Source organism: Thunnus albacares, chromosome 2 (genome assembly GCF_914725855.1).
Source record: "Thunnus albacares chromosome 2, fThuAlb1.1, whole genome shotgun sequence".
Classification (NCBI taxonomy): domain Eukaryota; kingdom Metazoa; phylum Chordata; class Actinopteri; order Scombriformes; family Scombridae; genus Thunnus; species Thunnus albacares.
The window spans coordinates 23770134-23792380 of record NC_058107.1 but is presented as its reverse complement, the minus strand read 5'-3'; the positions used below and the strand labels follow the sequence as shown (position 1 = coordinate 23792380).

General features: G+C 38.1%; 2 protein-coding genes across 2 annotated transcripts; one reads left to right on the top strand and one right to left on the bottom strand.

Moving 5' to 3' along the window:
- Positions 1-5871: 5871 nt before the first annotated feature.
- tspan36 (tetraspanin 36) lies at positions 5872-13773 on the bottom strand. Its single transcript, XM_044373933.1, has 7 exons — positions 13482-13773; positions 9855-10046; positions 9539-9613; positions 9315-9410; positions 8215-8364; positions 7871-7954; positions 5872-6726 (listed from the first exon to the last, which is right to left on the bottom strand). Exons 1-7 carry the CDS (start codon positions 13539-13541, stop codon positions 6646-6648), a joined length of 738 nt encoding a protein of 245 aa, XP_044229868.1. The 5' UTR covers positions 13542-13773; the 3' UTR covers positions 5872-6645.
- A 1012-nt stretch (positions 13774-14785) lies between these two features.
- Positions 14786-20712, top strand: LOC122997752 (protamine-like protein). The gene has a single exon (XM_044373940.1). It carries the CDS (start codon positions 17627-17629, stop codon positions 18188-18190), a length of 564 nt encoding a protein of 187 aa, XP_044229875.1. The 5' UTR covers positions 14786-17626; the 3' UTR covers positions 18191-20712.
- Positions 20713-22247: the final 1535 nt, after the last annotated feature.

Here is a 22247-nt window from a genome sequence, read left to right as displayed (position 1 = left end):
GAAAATCAAATCTAACAGACTAATATAATTGGTTTGTCACATTCAGTACATTTTAGGAGTAATTTTGCAATGAAGTGTTACAATTCGCTTTGTAATTTCTTACATTTCCCAAATTCAGTTTTGACAACTAGCGAAAACAGCATGAATTTGTTGCACTGTGTGGGTTGAAGGCCTTTTGTGAGAGGGAGAGAGCTAAAAAGTAGCAGAAAAACAAAGTATTTGCAATATCTTGGCTGTATTGCATTATAGTCTGCTGACAAAATCCCATAGCCTTTGGTTGGAAAATGTTAGATCTTTTATGAGAGTGAGTGCCAGTGAGAGGGAGAGAGAAAGAGAGCAGGCAGCTCATGATGAATATAATAATGACTATGCAGAGGTGTTACAGCTGCTGGGATTAACTGAGAGGACAGAGGCAGGAGTGAGAACAGAGACCCGGGAGTCACCTAATGTAATGAACCCAGTGTGAAGTGGCACACTGAGCTTATGGCTCCGTCAATAAGAAGAGTAGAGTTACAGGGACAGTTCTGGATTTCATATGCCATTTCTGCCTCATTGGATGCCTCATACAGTACATATAGTGAGAGAAGATAAATCACGGGCCTCCATAGCATCCTGTGCCTAGAAATGTACTCTTTCTCACTCTATATCATCTGCTGAGATCTTGTTGGAGGCATAGATTGGAAATCAAAAGTCAATGGACCTTTGCTATCTGGGCTTTACACAAGGTAGTTCAGCTTTCTAATTGTGTATCTTATTAATTAAAATTTTGAAACTCGTGTTTACAGGTGAGATTTTCTGTAACAGTCACTTCTGGTGAATGACATTTCTCCTTATGTTTTGCATATACATTTGTTGCTTTGCCGAGGATTTTATAGTTTTCATTGTTATTTTCTACTTTGCAGGAGACATGCTCTGTTTTAAATGTTCTTTACAGAAATCACTGTGAACCTGATGATGAATAATTTGCTAAAAGCAAGCCAGAGAGTTAGATGATTAGCTGCTGGTTCATTTGTGATTAGATATGTGGGTTTGTAATCAGAGCCCATACAACAACTGTGTGAGTCCTTTATACTGTATGATGCCGTGAAGCTGCTTGGACTCAAAGAAACATTTAGCTTTACATCCTCCAGGTATGTATCTGCTTCTTTCTGCTGTGTGTCGGCAAGATACTGTAAGACGGGTTTACAGAAGGAATGTAGTGAAGAGGAAATTGTCAAATACTTTTGTTACTGTAGTGTCAGAGAATAATCTTTTTGCAGGGAAGCTTTCAGTAATAAAGACCTGTTTAAAATAAATGATAACATCTTTTCTTTCCCTTTCAATAGTGCTCAGTGTCCTTAAGATTACATACTGCTGTCTTAAAGCTATTTTATAATCTCATCTCAATCAAAATCAGCTCACATTATATTATCACTGTTGACTCATCTGTCATGTAATATGCTTCAGTCATAATGGGACTAGCAGTGGTGTAGTTCAAAAGTGTGACAAAAATCACAAAAGCATAAAACAACAGTACCTTGTGTCTTCTGTGTGTATTTTTGTTTCACTGCACTGACACAGCTTGCATTTTTATTTTTCTTCAACAGAAGATGAGATAGTAGAAATTCAACCTGTGCATTAGCATTTTTAAGTGTTCGGGCAGATCTGTGATTTATATTTCTAGACCTATTTCCAGGGGAGTTTTAACATGAGGTAATTAGACACTGAGCTAAAAACTAGCAGCTCTTAAGTAATGCTACTTACAAGAAACCCTGAGAATACCCAGGAAAAATAGCACAAAAAGTACATGACAAAAAGAAGAGGAAAAAAGGCAAAGACAGTGATGAAAACGAGAAGGGAAAGAAGATGAAGGGGAGAAAAAAGGAGACAGGCTACTTGAATATCTCTTAAGCCGTGAAGATCAAGCTCAGAGAATCACAGATGTGATGGAAAATAATATGGATAATGCTATGATACTGCTGCTGCTCATTTACTCTGTTTGATTCTTTGTTCTCTGTGTCTGCGGTGTTTCTCTGTTCTTCTTTTCTTGCTTCTCTCTCTAATTAACACTGATATCATCTGACAAATGGAGACATCACAGTGTCAGTGGCGGGTGGCTATTTACAGAAACACACACAAAGACACACGCACACACACACAAGGGCACATATGTTGTCAGCAGCACCTGCTCCTGGTTTTGACAATGTGTGGTCATTATTTATGGGTCTGCCCCGAAAAGAAAGGTGAAGGGGAGAACTACAAATAAAACCTTAATAACATGCTTGTCACCTATTTGTTTGTATTATTTTTTCATAAAAAAAGGATAAAAAGTCTGTCTTTTTTCCTATCACACCTAAGACAGCATGTGATGCACTTCAAAAACTTGTGAAGTTTGTGGTAAGCAGGGTTCTTTGTAGCTTGTGTGATGTCAAATCTGACATTTATAACAGAACATAACAAATCCAGAAAAGGCGTTTAGTAATAGAAATGTTATGTGAGTCAGATGAAGGAATTCTCTGGACAAGAGTTCTTGGGTCTCTACAAAGACAGAAACTGCCTGTCTGACTTACTGTCTATCTACCTTCAGCACAGAGTGAGCAGCAGCATTGTGTGTGTGTGTGTATGTGTGTGTGTGTGTCGGTGTGCGTGTGTGTGCGTGTGTGTCCTCCTCAAATTACCTCCCTCCTACAGATCCCTGTCTAAGTAGGAAAGGAAATAAATAAATTAGAGGTCAGGATGAAATTTCCCTGTGACGACATCTGGCTCGGCTCCCTCTGTGTGTGTTTGTGCTAAATGCTTTTTCACAGAAGTGATGGGGCACATCTGTAGGTGTACACAGATGACTCATAAGGGTATAACAAATGCTACAATGCCACATCGCGCGCACAAGCAACTCTCACCCCATCAAATTCAACACTTTTCACTTCTTTCTTTTTACCTTAAAAGGTGACAGAAATTGAAGGCTGAAAACAATGGTTGTTATAAAACAGGGAAAAAGATCTGACTCAAACTTCATGCTGTCTGAGCCAAATATTTTCCTACAAATAGAATAGAAGAGAAATAGAATTACAAATAGGATATTTAAAGAGACACTGATTTTATTCATGAAGCACAGCTAACTTGTCACAAGGAGTACCACTGAATCTGTGAAAACAGTAGTGTAATGTTTTCTGTAATGTCTTCTCTGGAAGGAGCTTTCCAAAGCTTTAAAAAAATGACCCCCATTATGCTGTCATGCTTATCTTTGACCGGACTTGAGTGGTTAATTTTATAACAGAAATCCCATGTTACAAACTGCAGGTTTGCATCCAGTTGCATTAAAGGAAAAGTGGGATTCAATGTTTTTGGAATTTCACCAAGTGGCAACTACCACGGCTTGAGGCTGAAGCCACTGCAGAAGCATCTCAAAGTGCAATGCTGATGTCTTCCTGGCTCCATTTGACTCCCATTCAAAAAGCGTTACCTTCTCTCTAGAAATACTAAGTCAATCATTTTTTTCAACAGGTCATTAAAGTCTCAATCACTAAATTTGGACCCTCAGTATGCTGGTGGTCATTTTGGAAATGATTGCTCTGTTAATAAAATTTTGAAGACTTGCAGTGGGCTTTCATATGTGCTGTGTGGGTGTTAATTGACAGCTAAGTTGAACTATTGTTGCAATATTTTGGTAAGTTAAATGTTACTTGATTATGATACCTGCCCTGTTTGCACAGTTGAGTGAAAGTAGCTAACATTAGCCCAAGTGTGTACCGCTTGTTGTTTCTGAGGTAGTGGGGCATGTTCCCAGAGTGTGAAAGGCAACCCCCTCCTCACACTCTATATGTGGAAGGTCCTGACTCCAAACAGAAAAGATGGTGCTGACTATAAGCAGCTTCTAACCAGCTGCAAAGCAAACCAATGGGTGATGTCACACCTCTCTATTTCCAGTCTAAGAGTTTGACCCATACTAGGGAGGGACTAAAAACCAGAATAACTGAGCCTCTGCTGCTTCAACTCTGACCATTCTTTTTAAAATCTGTCACTTGTGAGTCTCCTAACTTTAAAGAAGTGCAATGCTAAATCATTGAAATAAATAATTAATTAAAGGTAATGAGGTCAGCGAGGTGAATGAGCTTTCTCTGACAAGTTTGATTGAATTCCCTGCATCTTTTTTTGACAGTTTTATTCATACTCTCATAGTTTTTTACAAAAAACATAACAAAACCCTACACCCAACGCAGAAACTAATGATCAATAAAAAAAATCTTCTTACAGATAATTCTCTTTACATTACAGCTGCACTGCGCTCATTGATTTGCATTATTGACTGTATGCACCATTCCTGGAAAAGAGCGCTATCTTTCTTGCTGCACCGCCTGATATCAAGGGTTAACACTCGAGATACTGTAAAGTCAGAGCGAGGGAAGCTGATAAAAACAAGAGCAGAAAACAGATGGGTTGTCTAGGTAGGAGATAGAGTTGCAAAAAAACACCTCAAATGTAAAACAGAAACAGGTAAGAAGAGAAAGATGCGTGACAAGAGAAGAAAGGTGAGATGTGACAACAGACACAAACACCCAGAGATAAACAGACATGAGAGTGAAAGAGAGAGAGAGGAGAAACAGACAGTTGGGGGAAAGAGGGAGGAAAACAGGGCTCAGAGCTGACAAGGTTATCTAGCCATGTGTGTGCCAACAGTTCTCTCTGAAAAGGACCGGCCTGTCTAAATGTCAGCATAGCCTGGAGCAGTGAGGATATGCACTGAATAAGATATGCAGTCAAGAGATATGAAAGGGACACAGAATGAGACAGGGCAGCAGGGTCATTTATCAGCGGATGTCGTTAATAAGAAGCACACACAGAAATGTTAATTACACGTAGAATGATTAGTTGAAACCCCAATGTGAGCAACAGGTGACGTGAAAGTTTAGTCAGAATGAAGTGAATAAAGAATTGTTGATTAAGGATGTGACTCCTCAAGTTCTAAAACATTTTGAAATCCTATTTATATCAGTGTTTAGAAACAGACTTGCAGCAATTTATTCTTCAATATATAAACATAATAACTGTATGAATTAAATAACAAAATATGAACTCACATCTTCTACAGCTTCTGTAGAAAGTACACATTAGGTGCTTTTGGGCCCCTTTACTACCACAACTGCTGGTTTTGACTTTTGACTCTCTATCACCACCTGCAGGACGTTCTTGATTACTGCAGCTAAATACATGTAGAAACGTGATGACCTTAAGTTCTGCAGGTGATGCTATGGGATATTTGACTATTAAAAGGACATGGATTAGCGAGAAGAAAGTAAGTAAGTAAGTAATTGTATAAATGTGGTTGGTGATTTTATCATTAATGGAATATTTAAAGAGATAATTCAATATGTTTTTAACAAACTGAGGGTTGAAATCAGTTTCATCCACAGCCTCATCAATGTATAACCTTTACTCTACTTTAATCTGTGCTCAGAGATGATTGATGACTATGACGCCCCTGGAAGAGTCTGTATTCTCATTTATCAATATAAACACCGACAAGGCCTGTGTAAGAAGAACACTCCTATCTTCTACAGTATATGCGCGGCACAGAGGGCCTCTTTATCAGCAGAGTCAGGTGGTGAGAGGGAGAGATAACCAACATGGGTCACATTTACTGTGATGTTCTGGATGTACGCTCTGTAATAGTGGTGTGCTGAAAATAACCTGAAACCAGAAAGGTGTTTGGCCAGAAATATATCATGGTGCTATGATCAAAGGATTAGACAGAATTGTTTGCTTCTCCCTCTAACTTCATAATAAAAATATGTGTGTGCATCCTATTTATAAAGACTGATTGAATATTGTAAGTAAGTATTAACAAATACACACAAAGCAACACAAGGGTGTGATAGAACTGCACCAAACTTCTTATTATTGTGAAATATTCACCTTTTTTAATTTAGAAACACAATAAACACAACCAAAGTCAAACTACGTAGAACTGTAACTCAACTCAATACAGGTAATTGTCCATAATATTATACATATATTCCTTCATTCGGTTGGCTATAAATATTGCAACCCTAAATAAGGCAATAAACCGCTGTTCTTTTCTTCACAATCATGAAAAGCTTAAAATATAGTTTGAAGTCCTTCCTTATGGTACATTCCAGAGGATAGTATCCTGTAAAAGAATATCTACATGATGCAGCAAAGTGATAAGGCTCGGCAAGATTTCCAAGAGGAAGCCTTAATGTCCAAAATAGTTTTCTTCTCTGTCACATTTTCTCTCCTTTGATGTCATGGTAGCTGCTCTAGGCTTAAAGTCAGCATTAGAAACTAAATCTGAATCTTCAGAGAGCAAACAAAATCCAAAGTACTTCAACAGGGATCAACATTTTTTATCATTTATTTTTTAAAAACTGTATCATATGTTACTGTAAAAGGAAGTAATAGCTGGAAACTTCAGGAGCTGTGTAATAAAAATAACAAAATGATTTGACAGGTGAGAAAAACATTGTTGCTGATTTGGTACTTTAGATAAGGTTTTGCCATTTGTGTATACTGTATACGCCATTATTAAAACACAACCTGGATGCTTCTGCACACTGCTGAATGAGGATGTCGGTTAGCTTTTAGCAAGTGGTCAGCAAACCTACTGGAGAAAAAATGAGGAGGTGGTAGGTGGTTGCAGGAGGATGCTCAGGCATAGAGAGGCTGGTAGCCACTCCTCCGGCTGCCAGTTTTACAGGTGATCACACATACACTCAGCATCCCAAAGAACTGCAACAGGAAATACAAAAGTAATCAGAAACAAGCCCTTAAAATGTAAAAGCTCCAAATGGTACGTGAAGGGATGAGAAAACACATTAATATGTTTGAGTAGTTTTTTCTTGCACCTGTATCATTTGCATAAGATTCAAACTTTATTTTGCAAGAGTAGATTTTTGATCAAATAGTGTCTGTAATGAAGTATTCCATTCAGATATTTTATGCCTTTTAGGTCAATCTCTCTCTTAGAAATAAAAGATGGTTATCACTTTGAAAAGCATGATTGAATTAGTAGAGTGTATTCATACTGAAATGGTTGCAAACAGGATGCCACATTGACCCACATACTATACGGTGAACATACAGTATGTGATGTATGAAGTAACTGTTCCTCAGTCCTGGAAAGAGCTACCTACCATTTTATATGAGTGAAATGCCTGATGAAAGTTGCTGGACTGCAATGCAGCTTTTAATTAATCTACCATAAGTGTTGACAGTGTGGGAGTCTATTTTTACATTTTGTGGTGTTGCTTATTCTCCTATGCATCTGTCAGTTAACAGGTGTGCTAAGGTTACTCTTTCTTTTGTATATGAGTAGATGTGAGGTAGAACTGCAGTGTTTAGTCGACAGAAAATTAATCACCAATGACTTTGATAATCAATTAATCATTTTGAGTAATTTTTTAAGAAAGAAAAAACAAACATTCTCTCATTCCAGCTTCTCAAATGTTAATATTGACTGGTTAGGACAAAAAAAAGACATCTGAGGACACAATATGGGGACATTTTTCACTATTTTCTGACATTTTATAGACTAAACAAGTAATTAATTTATTGAGAAAATCATCAACAGATGAATCAATAATGAAAATAATCCTTAGTTGCAGGCCTAATGTGAAGACATCTTACTTCTATTTATGTGATTTCAATTAAAAAGGTACATCAAGTTGGGTTTCCATTAGTGCTGGGTAAGAAAATCCAGACACTTGGGGTGTAAAACATGGCATAGAGAGAATAGAGTATAATGCTAAGCCTTATTCTTCTCCAAAAAGAGGCTCAATATGTTGCACTGACTGATGTGTAGCTCACTGTGTTATGACAATAGCGAGCAGGATGTACAGTGTGGGTTGCTCATACTGACAGGTGGCGTCCTTACCTTGATGATGGCAAAGCCCAGAATGACCAGCATGGCATAACCCAAAACGCCCTGTAGGAGGCGCTCCAGCTTGGCCTCACAACCCTAAATACATGCACAAGCACAGTGTGAGCACACAAAAGGAACACATGACAGATGGAAAAAAAATGGAGACTTGCTTTTTAGTCATAAAAGCATAAAAAATGATTTAAAAAAACAAAACAATAATTCAGCATTCAGCAAGTCCCCTGCAAAGTCTCCTTAGCAGAAGCATATACCACATAAACAACAAATAATCACAACAACGATAAATATTAAAAGGTTACTTAAGAATACAAAGAGCCTGATGCTACAGGATGATTTACCTCTACGTTAAGCAGGTCTGGCTGATCCATTCTGCCAGTGCACTGTGTGGTGCTGTTCTTACAGCAGGACACAGGCACTGTGTTGTTGTGGCTTCTAAACCAGGTAGTGTTGGACCAGCTGGTGTAATTCTTGACACCACAGCACTGCAACTGCACAGAGACAAAGATAAACAGGCAGGGGTTAATATATAGCTCACAAGGAGTCCAAAAATATATGACAGTGAAAAAGTAAAAAAAGGAAAGAGTGAAACTATGTGAGAGGGAATTGCAGGAAAAAATCTACTCTCTCATACAATATCAGCAATTTATGATGTTCAGTGAGTTATAAATGTTTTTTTAAGGATGTGTGAAGTCTTGTATATATTTTTAACTTGCACACTTTCAATCAACTTCCTTTATCTTCTACATGAGTGAGTCATTTCCTGCATGTACCAGATTCAAAGCGCCAGACCTGTAAATGTGTTACATGTCCGTGCACACTGCAGTAGCTGGTCATTTTGTTTGCTCATATTGTTGAAGACTTTCCTCTCAAAGTTAATTTCAGCCACACTGCAAATACCTCAACATTATCATCATACAGTATATAGTATATCAACAAACTGCTAAAATATTTTAGGAATGACTATAATCTTCTTTCTTTCTTGCATTAACACACAAGAAAACCTTGAAAAAGAAAGTAATTTGTCTTATGGAGAGGATGAGCTAATAGCTTGAGTCAGTCATTGTTCATTTATAGGCTCCGAAACTAGTCTCATTTAAATATAGTCCAGCCTTTAACACAAAGAATATCACAATAATATGAGTTCAGCTCTACTTGTTGTCATATGTTGTCTACATTTGGCCAGTTATCAACAGGAAAAATAAGAATTCATCACCAGCAAAACAAAATGGGCCCATATAAACTGATAGCTGTTGCTGTTTTAAGATGACTCTTTTTCTCTGAAGACAAGAGAGAGAGAGAGAGAGAGAGAGAGAGACTATGGAGTCAAATGAAAGAACAAGAAAAAGGAAACGAAAGCAAGCGAACACTGAGGCGACAAGCCAAGCAGAAAAAAAGTTGAAGGGAATGAAAGTACACATGAAAAAAAACAAAAAACAACCTGAGACTGAAGGTAGTCTACAGCTTTGGTTTCAGCATCCTGTCCATCGTACTTTGAGAAGGCGTCATTCATTGAGCGCTCCAGATCTCCATTGATCTGAAGAGACAAAAGAAAAATATTAATAGTATAGAAATGTTTCAGCACAGTTTTAAAATGATGGTTTTGATATAATTTACTTTCAGCAGTAAACATTGTGTGGCAGAGAACACCTATATGCGACTCACTTTTCCTTGGTAGATGAAGCTTAACACCAAAGCGGCCACCTCAGCCGCAAAGATCACCATTATGATCAGAAAGAACTAGATATAAAGAGAAAGAGAAAGAGAAAGATATATGAACATGTCAAGTAAAACACTGTGAATCAAAGGTAGATTTCACACATTGAGAAAACAAAAATGAAACATCATATACGACAACTACAGTAGTAACTGAAATGACAAATGTACAGACTCTACAGCTGAGCACCCTACAGTAAACTCCTCCGCTGCCGCTCTCTCTCTCTCACACACACACACACACACACACACATTCCTCACTTACAAAGCTGAGGCCGACTTTGGACTCTCGGATTGTAGCACAGCATCCCACCAGACCGAAAATGAACATCACCACACTGACGCCGATGATGATAGCGGCTGGGATCAGCGTGTACTTGTCCTGGATGAAACTGTCGAAGTTGTCATAGCTCCTGATCACATAGGCGCCGACGTAGGCCAATGCCGCTCCTGCAGCCTGCAGGGAAAAGAAAAAAGCAACACAGTATGTCAGAAGTGTCTCGTTCATGATTATCGAGCTAGCATTATGATTAAAGAGGGAATAAACATGTACTGCATGAAGTTAAAAATGTTTCATTATTTTTCACTAATTCAGTAAATAGTTGATAACTGAATATAAAGAATATACTTCCTCATTTTTCTGTATTTGACTAAGCTGTTATGTTGGGAAATAAAGAAAAATATAATAATCCCACCGAAATAAAGATACACTACACTTTCACTGTTAGCTTGTTAACATTTGGATGTGCTGACTTTTTAAAATGACAAAACAGAGGTAGAGAGCTAAGAGTTTAACTACAGTCTACTGTCCTATTTTAGATGTTTTCTACTTTAGCAATGTAGGTTCATGCCAAAAGAGTGAGAGCTATCAAGTAATGGATCATTCAACCTAAAACCTCAACATACATTGAGTTCACTCTTATCAAAGCAAGGTTCTGTAGAGAGAATCACATTGATACAATTGAAGAGATTTGTCACACATTTGGTGTTTTTTCTCTTTTTGCAGAAGTTGAAAGTTTATATTCTGCACATTATATATCCAGAACCTGAGAGAAAAGAGCTGACATCCTATGTATGAATAGGGATTTGAGAAACATGCATCAGTCATTTAGTTTCATTCTGTAAACATGACACTTACAGTAAGTGACCGTGTAACTCTGTCTACAGGCAGTGTACTCTGCCTGTAGTCATGAATATCAATAAACTCTAATTGAGAACAAAGCTGCTTGTTAGCTAAATGACAAAGATATTTGTTCTCTCTTATTATCTGCTGTGATCTCGTGATGAACACAGACTGTTAAGGTCACCGACAGTTTGTCCTGGTTGAGTCAGATGTGGATTAGGGGTTTAATCACACCATCATCATGACTTTTTCTTTTTTCTTCTTTTTTTTTTTTTTTTCTACAAGTCATGCCTCAGTAGTGAGCACATCAATCATGAGACCTCATATACTGTATGAAGCAATGTCGTGCACACAGACTGACCACAGGCACTGATTTAAAAATGACTTCTCATTTTATTGTAACATAACACATTTATTTATTCTGTTTATGGTATCTAATCTCTAAAGCTTTTAGAAAACAGAGACAACTGTTACAGAAAGACAAAGTCTATGAAGTATTTATCTCATTATCAGTGTTCCTGACTTCTCTTTGCCCTTTGAAACTTCTTGGATCATACTGGAGTACAATACTGGTCTATGACAAAAGGAGCCAAGTTGCGATGAAGCCACTATGCTTTACTAGTGAAAAACTCGGAAAAAACCCTCCATGTGTGCCTGTGAATCAGTATCATTTTCAGTATTACTTCCCCTGTAGTCAAATGAGTTATACATTGTGTGCTTTTGTTTGTTCATATGTGGGAATTATGTGTTTTGTGTAACCTTACAATTATTCATCCTTTAGTTCAGTCTCATGACTCACTTCTCTTAATCACTCCATAGTCACGGGATCCCTGTGGGGTAGTTACTCTACACCCCCCACCCCTCACCCCTAATCTTTCCAGAAACTCTGATCTTGTGCCTAAGAAGCAGCACAAAGAGGCTTACACAGCGTATAGCGTCTATGCACCGTGCCACCTCTCAGGAATGTGAGGAAATCTCTGTGAGCAATGTTTCTTGAACTGTGGGGATGATATCTGAGTGTGGCGAATGCACTGGTACTGTGTCTTAGACCAGGTTTCAGGGGGCGGACATGGTATCACTTTTGCAAATTTGGAAAGAAAACAGCCATAGAACATCTGCTCATGTGCTTCAAAACATTCATAGCAAATTAACCTCTTAAACTGTTGACTTTCCCCTTAAATCACCTCTTAGTTCTTCAAGGTTAGGAAAAAACACCCTTTTCACTCTTTTTTTCCAATATTCTAGTTGTTCAGTGGATCACTTCATGCACATTTTCAAATTCAGGCCCACTTGTTTGGTGTCTTTTGAAAGTTTGGGAACTTCACTAGAATTTTAATGAAATTGGTATTTAGCCACATAACTTGGCTTTCTAAATATGGATCTGCCAGTCGGTCAGGCAGAGCTTAAGTGGCTAATTTGATATTTTGGCTGGTTTGGTTACAGTATTTTGAACAAATCTGTTGTCTGCTCAAGTTACAGTCAATCTGCTTCACAATGCAAAACTGATAATAGCATGAAGCAGCTACGCTCCTCAGAGAAGCTTGATATATCAGGGATTCCAGTCATTGCGGTAATGATTTGAAAAAATAAAAATAAAACCCAAAACCAAACAATAAAATCTGATGATGAACAGTAGGGGCATTCCCTATTGTCTATACAGAATGTGGAAATCCCACAACACACTGCTATTTCAGACTCTATTCAAGGCATGAATCAGTGAAAAAAATCAAAGATGGATACTCTTATATTCAGTATACACATATCATGGACTCTGCTTGTCCAGTGGCTAATGTTTGCCCCACATTCTTCGTTAACAGTCAGCAAACATGACAGACTACATAATTGAGCAACAACTGTTTGAGGAAATAGGGCAAACCCAAAAGTGTGTGACACTCTGAGATATGTGGTTTACAAATCAGAAGTGATTACATAGAATATTTCCTACTTTGAAACTAGAAGCCTGTGATTTATGTGACATATTTTTCCATAGGGAAGGGAGGTGCTGTGTATAGTGTCTAGCAAATGAAATGGCTGGACTTTGAAATACAGATAGAAGATACTGAATAAGAAAGTAGAAAGCGATAAACCCTGCCTGTGTTTTCCTTTGCAAACACACGCACACGCCCTCTCTCTCTCTCAAAGTAATCTAATTACACAAATACACAAGTTTTCTGGGTCCCTTCGAAATCCAAATGACCGACAGGAGGGCCGGCAACTGTTTGCCAGTGAGGTCAAATGAGGAAAGACACTGTGAATTAGCCAACATTAGTCTACAATACCTACATCCAAACTTTACTTTGACACAAAGCCATAGTCCAAATGAACTTTGGTCAGACTTTGAATGTGAGTCAGTCTGACCAGAGTGTCAGATATCAAGCCGGATGTCTGGCAGTGTTACAACAATCATCCTTCAGTCATAATTCCACTGAACTGTACTGGACCGAAATTCACATTACTGGAAAATGTTATTCATAAGTTTTCTGGAATATAAGGAAGGAACTACGCAGATTTGGACTATATTGGGGTACAGCAAAAATAAGGAAGTGCAGTATAGTGATGCCAAATGCTGGGGCAGGCTACCAGTATATTTACCTAATCGTTACATTTGTAGTGTATAAACCTTTAAGCATACAGGATATAATAATAATAATAATAATAATAATACACAGCGATTATATACATAAAAAGGCAAGACACCAAACCCGCATCCTAGAAAGCAGGTCAGTATAAATTCATACATCTAGAGGGGGATTCAACGCCGCAACTTACCCAAAATACCAAGCTGAGGAAGAGGAGGACAGTCTTGGATGTGATTATTCCGCAGTCCATGTTGTCTGACGGAGGTGAAGAGATTGAAGGGAGGCTGTGGAGTCGCTGCGGTTCAGTTTTTTATCTCGCAAGACGCCGAGCTGCTGCTGCTGCTGCTGCTGCTGTTGCTTTGGTCACAAGTTTTCTCAATCTGTCTGCCTGCAGTGACTGTGATCACATGGTCACATGCTTCGGGGAGGAGAGCGATGAAACAGAACAGGTCCTACATCATTCCAGCCCCTCTCCTCCCTGCATCACACACACACCACCACTCTCACAGTAGTGAGTACTGTGAGAGTGTAGTAGGCTACATAAAGTACATAAAAATAGTAAAATAGGCTATAAAATTTAAAAAATCGATTTGTGATGTGTGTTGAAAATTACTGTTTTTTTTTATTATGGTTTGACAAACTTTTAAACATTTTCATTACTGAGAAATTAAGACACTATTTGTATCAGTTAAAAAGTAAGTATGCCCACTCCCTCTGGTGGGTTTAGTCTGTTGAGACATTTTACATTACATTACGAAAAGAAAAAAATCCTAAAATGATTCATGACACAAGAACATATCTGTGCTGTAGAAAGTAACTCATTACATTTACTCAAGTACAATTTTGAGGTACTTGTACTTTACTTTCCATTTGTTGCTACGTCAAACTCCCACTCCACTACATTTCAGAGAGAAATATTGTAATTCCTACTCCGCTATATTTATTTGTCGACTTTAGTTACTTTTCAGATGGAGATTTGACACGATGGATAAAAAAACAAGCTTTTAAAATACAACACATTGTTAAAGATGAAACCAGTGTTCCCAGCCTTTTCGGCTTGTGACGTCTTACAAAAAGCAGTGCGTAGTCGGGTCACATTTCAGATGTCTATCAGTTGTTAACAGCTCCACCAAGTGGAGGGATTTTTCCTCTAAATTTCTCACATAGTCTCATTTCAATAAATGTTCAAATGATCCAATATTTCACCAAAAATCAAAGATTCCAAAAACTGAAAACAGATTTGTGTATCAGAACTTTGTTTTTTTCTTCTTTCCTCTCCCATTAATCATTTCACGACCCCTGACCCCCAGGTTGGGAACCACTGGATTAAACTTGCTAACTGTATATAAAGTAGTTCAAATTAGCTTCACCTCCAGCAGCTACAACAGTAACATGCTGCTCTAACACTGATGCTTCAGTATTAATAATCTAATGATGTCATATATAATAATATATCAGTCAGAGGGACGAAATGAGTACTTTTACTTTAATACTTTAAGTGCATTTTGCTGCTAATACTGATGTCCTTTCACTTAAATCGGATTTTTCATACAGGACTTTTACTTATAATGGAGTATTTTTACATTGCTGTATTTGTACTTTTACTTAAGTAAAGGATCTGCATACTTCTTCCAGCACTGTGCTTCACATATGACTCTTTTCACATGAATGTGAGACTGTAATAAACCTGTGAAAACCACAGTAGACATTTATTGCTACAAAACAATGGCTTTAAAGGGGCAGCTGAAGGCCTTTTGTCTGTTGAAGTGAATCCCTCAGTTGCATCACAGTGGCACTGGAAGGTATGAATACTGTTGATCCACTTTTAACTTTCCATTTACTTACTATGGAAGTTTGAGGGAACACAGCATAAACATACAGATACAGACACTTAAACATTTTAAACCACCACAGCACGCATTCACAAATGAGTCACTTATGAGTATTACATTTCTTACTTTTTCCTATAGTCATTTTAGATGTAGACTAGATAAATAGAGAAACTACAACAACCTGAAAACAGTCTCAGTAACTCTTTGCTCAAGGAAATAAAAGTTTTGGTTTAATTATGGCAACAATATGTCAGTCACACCTACATGAAACCTGAACTGTATACAGTGTAAACAGCGTTAAAGAAAGTGACAAGGTTTCTTTAAAGGAGTTTCTCTGCTCTTGGCCCAAATTCTTCATTGAGATTACAGATCAATTGCAGATTAAGATTAAGATTGATTGAACTAATATTTTCCTCACACCTATGTTCCCAACTTGAGCCTAGTGTGAGCTTTCTTCATCACAGACAGAAAGATTACATATATTTATTCAGTGTGTGCCAAACACTGTCTGTCTATTCAAGATGGTACTGACTTCTCACTGAATTTACTATCACTAATTTACTCATCGTGCTGTGTGTGTGTGTGTGTGTTTTGGATATTTGTATGTAACAGGAGGAGGCACTATCAGTGCACTACAGAAGGCGAGGTTTGACAATTATCTCCCTCCTTCACACATACACAAAACACACTGTATAAAGAAAAGAGTAAAAGAAGGCGGGCATTTCCAAGAAATGTGTTATTTTACAGTATGTGTAGATTGTTTTATGACAGAATAAAACCAAACGAAATACAAATCTACTTGCCAATCTTTACGAAACAAATAGAATTGAAACAAATAATGTCAAAAATGTTGGATTAAATCCTTAGTTCAAGTTTTCATTTATATTTGAGAATTTAATACAAATGGGATTACAAGTGCTTTAAAGGCATCTGTGATATGCAAAAGTTTGGAACCTGCTATCAATTCCAAATAAATCAACAGGCTATAAGGACTAATACTATGAGTTATTTATTACTTAATATTTTTCTATTACTGCTAAACACTTGATTCCATCAGTTATCTTTGTAAATGCAAGTGAAATCAGGCCAACATTTTCAAAAATAATTTGAGAATCAAAATTTTCATCAATAACTCAAACTATTTGAATACATAATGTATATACCTCAAACCTCAAATACATAATGTAATATACCTCAAACCTGTTGATTGTGCCTTCAGTTAAACAATTAAATATGCAGCATTAAACACATGCAGAAGAACACAACATTTCTAAATAATACAAATGCTATTTTATGCTTGAAGTATGATTAATGGCATCTGACTGAATTCATATTTCAAATAGCCTAAACCAGTACATTATGCTGTTCATACTATGAACTACAGTCGAAGAAGGCAACCTGAATTTTCAGTGCAGTTTTGCATAACGCATTGATTCCTTTGCTCTTAATTGAATTAATCTATTATTACAAAAAGGACACAGTCCATCAAAGGCTCATAATAGAATGATGAAGTCCTGGAGGCCCTACATATCACCATGTCCTGGGTAAAACGATTAACGTGGCTGTAAAACCATAGACCGGCCTGGCGCTTTAATAAGAAATAAACAGATTTTTAATTAATGTTTTACGCATAAGACGAATGTATCCTTCATTGGTGATTTCTTAAACCGAGGGAAGTTTAAAAAGACCCGCGAAATTGTATCTTAAATTCGTTTCTCCTGTCGCCCCTCCTAGCAGGCTGATAACTCTTGTTCTGGCTGAGGTCCATCTCCCTCCACACAGCACAGACTGACAGTACACTACAGTAATATCTCCAATATATGAATATAATGACATAAAAATATATTTTTTAGTAATCAAACGTCATCAGTTCAAGTAAAACAGTCCTGCTTTTGCTTTTCAGGAATTTATTTCCATGTTGAGGTCACTATATGGTGGGTCTGATGGACATCTGTGTTTCTTTGGACAACTTTAAATGAATTTAATTAGCAAAAACAGCTTAAATTGAATCAAATGTTGCAGCCAATATATGCAACACATTACTATTTAGGTATTTGTAATTCGAAAAGTTTGTACTAGATCGTTTGGTGGATGTATTTTTATTGAAATGTTCAAAATACACATTCTCAAATTACGCCTTACCACTGACAGCGTTTAATTACACAACAAACTTTAATATAATTGATCAAATCTCTCCAATTAAATTTACATATAGGCAATTAAGATCACGCTGATTCTTATTATGTGCTTCTTAAATGGATATTCAACATTTTAAACAGGATTTTTACAGAATAATCCAGCTGGAGAAAACACAAACTGTACCAAGTTTGTGGACTGAGAGGAGAGGCACACTGTGGTGGCGGGGCTCACACTACACGGTTCTCATCAAGGCTTTATAAACCCTGAACCTCTCAAGAGGGCAAGTAGAGATATCACTCTGACGCCCATCTGTTTCTCGCTCTGTGAACCTCACTCACTTGAACCTGGGATTAGCGCTCCGACAATGTCGTCTCCTGTGGTTGCTTTTCCCTTGGCGGTAATGGGCAAACCTCTTAAGAAGAGAGCCAGGACCACGAAGAAGAAGACTGGTCCTACAGTGTCAGACCTGATACTAAAGGCCATGTCCACATCCAAAGAGCGCGGCGGCACGTCCTTGGCGGCCCTGAAGAAAGCTCTGAAGGCCGGCGGATACGATGTGGTGAAGAACAAAGCCAGAATCGTCACCGCTGTCAAACGTTTGGTGGCCAACAAATCCTTGGTCCAAACTAAGGGCACCGGGGCCGCGGGCTCCTTCAAGCTCAACAAGAAGGCCCCCAAACCTCGTAAGAAGGTGGTGAAGAAGAAGAAGCCGAAGGCGAAAAGGGCCAAGAGGAGGAGCGGCGTCAAGAAAGCAGCCGGAGGTGCCACTCCAGCCAAGAAGTCACCCAAGAAAAAGAGGAAGGCAAAGAGTCCTAAAAAAGCCAAGAGGCCCGCTGCGGCTAAGAGGCCCAAGAAGCCCAAGAGTCCCAAGAAGACCAAACGCAAGACCGCCAGATCCACCAGGACCAGGACGGCAGCCAAGAAGTGAAAACTCTCCCACTGAACACTAAATGCTGCCCAGAAGCGTTTCTGGCGGCGTTTAACTTATATGTGGACTATACCTGTGCATTCCAAATGCTTGAGTTTGCTTTTTTCCTTCTAGTTTTTCTATAATAGAAAATACTGAGCCTGCTGTTTTACACTCCTCTCCCTGTGCCCATTTGCCGTGTTCTTTAATGCATTTGTTTGGAACAATAAAACTATTTTAATTTACAAAACCTGTCGTCTGATGATTTCATCTGGGGTTTGAACAAAATATGACGGGTAGCCTTTCACTGTCTATCCAGGAGCTCTATGGATAAGTACACAATATGAAACTTAGAAAGTCAAACTTAACTGAGCCTTTATACATCATGTTTCAGCCTTAGTTATGAATAAGTACATTTGCCTATTTTAGTAGTCATATTTATCACCACTGAGTTCAGGACCTTAGAGGTAAACGAAGTGTTTTGTGGTCTTAAACAAGAGTTCGTTAACGTCTGACTAATCAATTATATTTTTTGTACTCACACACACCATTTTAGCGCTTACTTACTTAAAAGTTTATCTACTTCATTGACAGTGACGCAAGAGAACTCTCAAGAGCGCGCGGAATGTTTTGGAGTGGCGCTATTGGTGCCATTACGCACCATTACGCACGGGGAGCAAGGCGTGTGTAGCCCTGTATACTCACGCATACGACACTAACATCAACTGTGGTCACACATTATCCTGAATAAAACATGTTTATGCGTATGTAATATCTGGAAGAGAACGTCACACTGTTACGGAGATGCTGGTACGAGGTTGTTGAACCTGCATTAAAAACTGCAAACAAATGTTTTTGAACATTTAGTTTGCTTGTTTGTTTTCAGCGATTCCAATGATAGTTAATATAACAAGATAATTGGGCGGGACCAGGTTGGTGATGACACTGGCCAGCTGCTTGCAAAACACTGCTAATCATCACTGACAACAGTGAAGCTTGAGGGGTGTGACAAGCTGTATTCGTTGGGTTTTTCTCTTATCTCCAGCAGAAAAAAAACACGACAGCGGTTCAATGAGGGTGACGCAATGGGATTACTGATGAGTATTGACATACCGTCCTCATCCAAGATTATAAAGAAATTTATACAGCAGAAGAGTTAATATTGCTTACTCTTAGTGACTTTTTGGCATGAGAAATGTAGTGGTGCAGAGGTGAAACTTCCACTGACAATAGGTCGAATCAATAAAGCATATGAGACAGCATTAAAAGGGTTATGATCCATATTCATACCCAACTGATACTCGTGATACTACATGCTGAAGTAGTGAGATGTTGACTTCCGGAGTGAAAGTATTTTATACTGAATGTATGAGGCTGACTCGGCTGTACGGAGTTCATCAGCCGTATGGTTTCATACTGCCATCTACTGGATGGTTTCAGTAACAGTTAATTCACTGGAGAGTAAGGAAGGACTGCTGGCAGTTCAGGCACGTTTTCATTATGGTCACTTTTAACAAGTAGAGTTTGGCAAACATGCAACTATTTTTATAAAATTATATTTCCTTTATATCCAGCCCACCTATTGGAGGGAAAAGGATAGTTGGAGGTAATCATGTACTGTCCATGATTGATTTCTGTAATGATTACTGCAGTGTTACATAAAATACACAATGAGAACAAAATGGAAAGTTCACAGGTGATATGACAAAACGTTTCAGGTCATTTCACACTGGTCTAAACTAATATTGCTTCATTTAATTCTGCAGTTTTATTTGAATCTGTACTGTTTTTATCGTCAACTGTGGTTTTTCACGTTCAGGCTTTTGCTTGTTACTGAAATGCTTGTGGTGGCTGGTGGTGACTCATTCAGAAATTCCCAGGACATTCTTAGTGACGGAGGCTCATGTGACACGGTACAAACATGTGAAAACAAAGCCACTTCCTACTTTCAAATCAGATCTTTTCTTCATATCTGCTTTCAGTTCCCTTTGATAAGAGGAAGTTGCAGAACAATCTTAAAAGACAAACCTTGGAACGGAATATTTATCAACCAAAGCAGTTTCAGTCTAGCTGTATTTCTTTCAATTGCCAATTTTTCTTTCAAAAGATAGCAGTTTGTGTATTCAGTGGGGAAATAAAGAAATAGATTATACCCAGAATAAAAACATAGTCACTGTCCATGATTTTTGTACAAGTGTGTGCACTCAAACTCGTCCAATGTGCACAATGTTCTAATGTAAAACTAAAAAACTACTGGCAAATGTGTTTTTTGACAAATCATGGTTAAGGTGTTTGGCTTCAGACAACATGGAGGTCTTGTTTACTTACAAACTGTACATGTTTACGCAGGTTCTTATGACTTCCGCATATTACTCTCAGGTTATTCCAGGACACTGCAGTTTTATCAGCAAAACGCGCACTGACTGAGATATCAAGTTTTTAAACCTCATACAACATAAAGGGGGGGGGGGGGGGGGGGGCAGTAGGAAGGAGAACATAGCACAATGCCAGTTCCACAAAGAGATGTATAGTAATAATAATAATAATAATAATAATAATAATAATAGTAATAGTGGGTGTTGAGTAGAATCACGGTGGCAGTGGGTGGCTTGCGATCACAGATTCCAGATTCTGCAGCTCCAGAGGCTGAAATACCTGCAGAAAGCAACAGGAGAGAGGAGAGAGATGAGAAAGCACAAAACTAAGAGAGAGAGAAAATGCCAAGTTATTAACATGCACTAATGGTACATGAATGCGTACAGATGGAGAGAGGGAGGAAAAGAGAGGAGCTAAGTGTATCATGAGAAGTCCCCCAACAGTCTACACCTATAACAGCATAACTACACACTCAAAAATAGAGGTACCTGTATGTACCTAAAAGGGTGCAATGAAATAGATCTGATAAGGCATGCACAGTGATCCAAAGGAACACTTATGGCTAGTGGCTATGCACAACACCAGGTATTTACCTCTCCAAGAATAATGAAATCCTCAATCTTCTCTTTGAAGATGGATGGCAAGTGGAGGAGTCCACCCCTGAAGTCAATTCCTAGGTCATGCAGATGGTACAATTTTAAGTGCCAATACATTTCAACACATTTTGGTTGATACCAATAACATGCAAATTCCCATCGACAGGCCACTGCATTAGAGCCGTTATGTTACTTTAGATACAGTACATTAACAAACTGCTAAACTGAACGGCATTAAGATAATGTTCCATTATACACCTATTAGGTGTCACAAACAGATAAATGCACTACACAGGTAATACAGCCATCTAGCAGTATCTATGGTGTGGATGGGGTTGAGCAAAAATTTGATGTGTGAGAAAATGTTTTTTTTTTTAAGACTAAGCCTATACAAGCCATCACTTGTTAACACAAAATCCAGGCCGTGGAAAAATGTGGATGCAATAGTAAAATTAAATTGAAACTTAAATTTAACAGGGCAACGTCTCAAAAATGAAATGAATATATGTATCACGCCAGTACAATACCAGTTCTACCATAGTTCAATGCAACTGTACCCATTCTCTTTAGAAGGGACTGCACACAAATGACACAATGATGTAGCCAAATTGACTATTTGTATGTGCTCAAATCAGTACCTGTAATATCCTCAGCAAAGGCATCCTCTCTTGCCTCCATATAGAGTTTTTTCAGTGGCAGTGAAGTTCTCACTGAAGCGGCAGCATATGTTGACTGCAGATGGGTGAATAGCATCAACCTCGTTGCACAACTAAGATTTAACTAAGCAAAACAGGAGAAAGAAAGATACATTTTATTTTAAGTATTTAAACAACCTTTAACATTAGTTCAGTCAATCAGGTTAATCAGGTAATCATCAACATTAATTAGATTTAGGCATCATTTAGGACAGCAGTGTGTGATAGAGGGTATGCCCCCTTATCCCACCTGACATTACTATAACTAGGGCTGTAGTCAACCAAAGAAAATCTTAGTCAACTGAAATCGTACATAATCTTCAACTAATCGATTAGTCGCAGGGGGGTTAGGCTAACCCATTGTTGCTAACTTTGGAGCTAACCCCGTTCATTTTTCCAGCACTTGGGGAA

What these genes read in the sequence shown, in the direction of transcription:
- tspan36 (XM_044373933.1), bottom strand. Translation starts at nt 13,541, where the DNA reads ATGGACTGCGGAATAATCACATCCAAGACTGTCCTCCTCTTCCTCAGC. An exon ending in CCAAAGTCGGCCTCAGCTTT is followed by an intron (nt 9,614 to 9,854) that starts GTAAGTGAGGAA and finishes CTTTATATCTAG; the next exon opens with TTCTTTCTGATCATAATGGT. An exon ending in TAGACTACCTTCAGTCTCAG is followed by an intron (nt 8,365 to 9,314) that starts GTTGTTTTTTGT and finishes GTCTCTGTGCAG; the next exon opens with TTGCAGTGCTGTGGTGTCAA.
- LOC122997752 (XM_044373940.1), top strand. Translation starts at nt 17,627, where the DNA reads ATGTCGTCTCCTGTGGTTGCTTTTCCCTTGGCGGTAATGGGCAAACCT.